A 6,000-nucleotide genomic window follows, 5' to 3' on the forward strand; every position below is an offset into this window, starting at 1 on the left:
GCCAGCCCTGATCTCTGCAGCTACTGTACTTAGCGTGATTACAAACACCTTCAGTTTCATTCTTATGACAGTCAGTGTGGGAAAGGGGATACAGCAAAGCTGACAATGTTGTGAGAGGAGAGCTGCAGCTGTGTTTTAATGACACATCTCAACTCTACTCCCCCCTTCCCTCACAATGACTGCAGTGAGATGAAAACTGGAGGCATTTGCAATCACGCTAAGTAGCAACAGAGATCAGGGCGGTCTGTCATTACATGACTCACATGAGAAGATATGTTATTCTGACATTTCTGAGGCATGTTCTTTTTTCCCCTGCATGATCCCTCCTGCTTATGATGGCCAGTCCAGAACTCTCCAGCGCTTTGTTTCCATCCATTTCTGGGGGCTTCTTGAAGTATGTTTGGGGTCATTGTCCTGCTGGAAGAGCAATGACTTAGGACGCAAACCCAGCTTTCTGACACTGGGCATTACATTGTGACCCAAAATCTTCTGATAATCTTCAGATTTCATGATGACTTTCATACAGTCAAGGCCCCCAGTGCCAGAGGCAGCAAAACAACCCCAAAACACCTTTGAACCTCCACCATATTTTTTTTGAAGGCCTCATTCCGTTATCGGTAAACAATAGAATGATGTACTTTACCAAAAAGCTCTATCTTGGTCTCATCTGTCCACTTTCCCAGAAGGATTTTGGCTTACCCACGTATATTTTGGCAAACTGCAGTCTAGCTTTTTTATGTCTCTGTGTCAGCAGTGTTTCCTGCCAAAGCGTTTTCATTTCATTCAAAGGTGGATGGATAGTTCATGCTGACAATGATGCACCCTGAGACTGCAGGACAGCTTGAATTTCTTTGGAACTTGATTGGGGCTGCTTATCTACTATCCCGACTATCCTGCATTGCAACCTTTCACCATTTTTTCTCTGCCGTCCACGTCTTGATTATATTGCGCACCGTGGACAAAGGAACATCAAGATCTCTGATGATGGACTTGTAACCTTGAGCTTGTTGATATTTTTTAACAATTTTGGTTCTTAAGTCCTCAGACCGTTCTCTTCTCCTCTTTCTGTTCTCCATGCTTAGTGTGGCACACACAGGCACACAATGCAAAGATTGAGTCAACCTCTCCCCTTTTTATCGGGTTTCAAGTGTGATTTTCATATTGCCCACACCTGTTACTTGCCACAGGTGAGTTTGAACGAGCATCACATGCTTGAAACAAAGTTGTTTACCCACAGTTTTGGAAAGGTGCCAACAATTTTGTTAGGACCATTTTTGGGGTTCTGTGTGAAATGATGTCCAATATGCCTTTTTTTAATCAGTTTTTTTTGTTTTGTTCCAATACACACAAAGGAAATAAAAGTGTATAACAAAACATGTGTAATTGCAATAATTTTCTGAAACATTTTCAAGGATGTCAACACTTTTGGCCATAACTGTATATGTATATTAGTGCACCGTCCTCTCACCTGCAGCAGCTCGGCACACATTATATATATTAGTGCACCGTCCTCTCACCTGCAGCAGCTCGGCACACATTATATATATTAGTGCACCGTCCTCTCACCTGCAGCAGCTCGGCACACATTATATATATTAGTGCACCGTCCTCTCACCTGCAGCAGCTCGGCACACATTATATATATTAGTGCACCGTCCTCTCACCTGCAGCAGCTCGGCACACATTATATATATTAGTGCACCGTCCTCTCACCTGCAGCAGCTCGGCACACATTATATATATTAGTGCACCGTCCTCTCACCTGCAGCAGCTCGGCACACATTATATATATTAGTGCACCGTCCTCTCACCTGCAGCAGCTCGGCACACATTATATATATTAGTGCACCGTCCTCTCACCTGCAGCAGCTCGGCACACATTATATATATTAGTGCACCGTCCTCTCACCTGCAGCAGCTCGGCACACATTATATATATTAGTGCACCGTCCTCTCACCTGCAGCAGCTCGGCACACATTATATATATTAGTGCACCGTCCTCTCACCTGCAGCAGCTCGTCACATACTGAGTATCTGCTGTGTAGATTCTTCTCAAACTCTTCATCTGCCCAGCAGAACAGGACTTCTGCCCCCTCTGAGACGATAAGTATACACTTCATCTGGGGAGAAAATTATTATACTTAGAAAATTTCTATTGCTTTCTGCCTTAGTAATGCAGTTATTGGGCGACAATCAGTACGACTGACTACTAATAACGCTGCCACGTCGGTCGCCATCCAGTTTTCCCATAACTCTAAGTTACACAGTGACATAGAGTAGGGGGATATGTGACGAGATCAGATTAAGGAGTCAATTCATCAAGCCGTTTTTTTGCCAGAATTCTGGCATAAAACTGCTTGAAATATTGCAAAATTTCTGTGCAACTTGGAAATGCGCAAAAACAATTGTGACTTTTGGTGTTTTTAGGCCAGTCACAGCCATTTCTAATGTTTCGGAAAGGTTGGAGGAGCTCATCCAGGATGTGGAATTGCCAAAATTATCATAATTTATGCTGAAAACGGCCCTGCCTGGCGTACATTTCTATTGCACGACAGTTGAAAAAAGTGCGGAAGTCATTAAAGAAGCGCACACCTGGTGCATCTTACTCCATTGCTACCTTCGTTAGGACTGGAGTAGAAAATGCCGGTCCTGAGGAAAGTATGGAGATAGATTATCAATTGCTGGCACCTGCCACTAGAGGGAGCTCTCTGTATAAAGATTTATAAATCAGTCTTCAGTAAGTGCCCCCTAGTGGCGGTTAAAGGAGGCCTGAATTATATCATTTTGTCTCTGCTCTGCAGGGGATCTGGAGCTCTGTATCAGAAATCATGTTGTTAAAGACATTCCCTTTAAATGTTCATGTGGGCAAGACATTGGAGTTTTCATTAGAAACCCGGAGTAAATGAGCGATTATAGCAGGACCTATAAATATTACTTACTGTTCTATCTGCTCTGGGTCTTCAGCGATCAGCCCCTCAGTCACCCGTCTTCTTCATCACTTATTACTTTCTTCAGGATAATATTGTGAATAGAAGGACAATGACGATATTAGTTACCCACATAAAAGACAGTGCTGGATTACTGGATGTTCTAAACCATCAGACAGATAAGAAACAAACTATATTTGTACTAGTGTGACTTCTACATACCATGTAGAGCACATACAAAATCACATCCTGCATTATATTCCAGAGCTGAACTCACTATTCTGCAAACAAATATTGAGACATAGCAGCAAAAAAAAAAAAAGTCAAGAAAAACAGCCGTGAAAGAGAATTTACGATAAACCAATGATTCACAAAATAATGGCCCAAATTCATCATTTACATGGATACTTCTAAAAAAAATAAAAAAAAACTCATCATGGACACACAGGCTCAGGGTAAAAGGTCACATGACCCTTTCAATAAGAATCAGAATGGCCGAAGTTAATCTACAATTGTGCAAAAAACTTTCAGAAAATTACAAATGATGAATTCGGCTAAAACATCTGGAAATCCAAAACCATAAAATAAAATTAAAAAAAAATAATTTAAAAAAATCACCATTTCATCCAGAAAAAAAGGCACAAAAGTGATGATGAATCAGCTCCAAATTGTCGCTAAACTTTTTCTTTTTTGGGCACTTTTTGTAGTGTTTTTTAACCGCGTGGCTTTGACGTGTAGGGTATGTTCACGTCTGGCGTTTTTGCTGCATATATTGTGCAGCGTGCTTGTGGTCTATAATACTCTGCAGTCTAATGCACACGCTCTGGGGGGTTTTCCGCACTTTCTGAGCGCTGCTGCGTTTTTGCGAAGATACAGCAGGAGAGTGAAATAAATGATGGGGTGAAAAACACAAGTAAAAATGTAACAGAAAAAAACACCGATTGTACGCACTCTGGTTTTTAATGCAGGAAAAAAAAAAAGCAAGGTGTGAACATAACCTAAAGCTGATGGACAGAGGAAGCTGCCATGTCTAAGTGGTGCAGCCATAAAGCAGATTGCAGCCGCTGATCCACACTGACTGCTGCAAATGCCACATGCTAAAGGCAGAAAGACAAAACCAAAGACTGCAATATATATATATATACACACGTATACAGACTCCAGTCCTGCAGCCCTCTCACCTCCGTGCACACTGCTGCTGCCGGGGCTGCGACACTTCCTGACTGAGACATGTGAACGCTCCTCATGTGATCAGCACTGGGGGAGGAGGGACTGCAGGAAGTCACAGCAGACTGCGGAGGATGGGAGTCGTCCTGCTCTCATCTGTACACTGTCATCTCTCCCCATCTGTAGAAGGCGAAGGAGCGGAGCGACCCCCGAGTCACAGAATGCCCCCTTTACTGTTACTTTGTCAAAAGAAGTTTCTCCTGAGTCTTTGGTCTATGATGTTCTCTGCAGCAGCTGAGGTGTATTATGAGGTTCTGCAGCAGCTGAGGTGTGTATTATGAGGTTCTGCAGCAGCTGAGGTGTATTATGAGGTTCTGCAGCAGCTGAGGTGTATTATGAGGTTCTACAGTAGCTGAGGTGTATTATGAGGTTCTGCAGCAGCTGAGGTGTGTATTATGAGGTTCTACAGCAGCTGAGGTATATTATGAGGTTCTGCAGCAGGTAAGGTGTGTATTATGAGGTTCTACAGCAGCTGAGGTGTATTATGAGGTTCTACAGCAGCTGAGGTGTATGATGAGGTTCTACAGTAGCTGAGGTGTATTATGAGGTTCTGCAGCAGCTGAGGTGTGTATTATGAGGTTCTACAGCAGCTGAGGTGTATTATGAGGTTCTACAGCAGCTGAGGTGTATTATGAGGTTCTACAGCAGCTGAGGTGTATTATGAGGTTCTACAGCAGCTGAGGTGTGTATTATGAGGTTCTACAGCAGCTGAGGTGTATTATGAGGTTCTACAGCAGCTGAGGTGTGTATTATGAGGTTCTACAGCAGCTGAGGTGTGTATTATGAGGTTGTGCAGCAGCTGAGGTGTATTATGAGGTTCTACAGCAGCTGAGATGTATTATGAGGTTCTACAGCAGCTGAGGTGTGTATTATGAGGTTCTACAGCAGCCGAGGTATGTATTATGAGGTTCTACAGCAGCTGAGGTGTATTATGAGGTTCTGCAGCAGCTGAGGTGTATTATGAGGTTCTGCATTAGCTGAGGTGTGTATTATGAGGTTCTGCAGCAGCTGAGGTGTGTATTATGAGGTTCTGCATTAGCTGAGGTGTATTATGAGGTTCTGCATTAGCTGAGGTGTATTATGAGGTTCTGCAGCAGCTGAGGTGTGTATTATGAGGTTCTGCAGCAGCTGACGTGCATTATGAGTTTCTGCAGCAGCTGACGTGAATTATGACGTTCTGCAGCAGCTGAGGTGTGTATTATGAGGTTCTGCAGCAGCTGAGGTGTATTATGAGGTTCTGCAGCAGTTGAGGTGTATTATGAGGTCTGCAGCAGCTGAGATGTATTATGAGGTTCTGCAGCAGCTGAGGTGTATTATGAGGTTCTGCAGCAGCTGAGGTGTATTATGAGGTTCCGCAGCACCTGAAGTGTATTATGAGGTTCTGCAGCAGCTGAGGTGTGTATTATGAGGTTCCGCAGCAGCTGAGGTGTGTATTATGAGGTTGTGCAGCAGCTGAGGTGTATTATGAGGTTCTGCAGCAGCTGAGGTGTATTATGAGGTTCTGCAGCAGCTGAGGTGTATTATGAGGTTCCGCAGCAGCTGAGGTGTGTATTATGATGTTCTGCAGCAGCTGATCTGTATATTATGATGTTCTGCAGCAGCTGGGGCCCAATATTGTATATTACACTCTGCTGTATATTTTCACGCTGGATATTATAGATCAGTCAGTGTTTGGCAGAGAACTCGGAATTTCCTACAAACCTGACTTGTGGCAGTCGAGATCAGCGGCATTCATCTAGCGCCGCTTATCTCTGTACGATTCTCAGGTTCTGACATCTGAATGTGATATTTACAAATAACTGATGGAAAGTCTCAAAAGAAAGAGGCTCTGCAGCCGCTGTCGTT

General features: G+C 43.5%; 1 protein-coding gene across 4 annotated transcripts in view; it reads right to left on the reverse strand.

Annotated features, from left to right (window-relative positions):
* Positions 1 to 4,216, reverse strand: part of HPS1 (HPS1 biogenesis of lysosomal organelles complex 3 subunit 1) — a 49,793-nt gene extending 45,577 nt beyond the window's left edge. For all 4 annotated transcript variants that reach the window (XM_073684997.1, XM_073684996.1, XM_073685000.1 and 1 more), the window contains exons 1-3: positions 4,110 to 4,216; positions 2,941 to 3,010; positions 2,008 to 2,121 (exon numbers count right to left, since the gene is read on the reverse strand). In XM_073684997.1, the coding sequence (XP_073541098.1) occupies positions 2,008 to 2,121 (114 nt within the window). In that variant the 5' untranslated portion in view covers positions 2,941 to 3,010; positions 4,110 to 4,216. The remainder of the gene's footprint in view (positions 1 to 2,007; positions 2,122 to 2,940; positions 3,011 to 4,109) is intronic.
* Between the last annotated feature and the right edge of the window lie 1,784 nt (positions 4,217 to 6,000).

This window comes from Phyllobates terribilis, unplaced genomic scaffold, assembly GCF_046119375.1.
Source record: "Phyllobates terribilis strain yellow unplaced genomic scaffold, ASM4611937v1 Scaffold_5__5_contigs__length_657084704, whole genome shotgun sequence".
Taxonomy (NCBI): Eukaryota; Metazoa; Chordata; class Amphibia; order Anura; family Dendrobatidae; genus Phyllobates; species Phyllobates terribilis.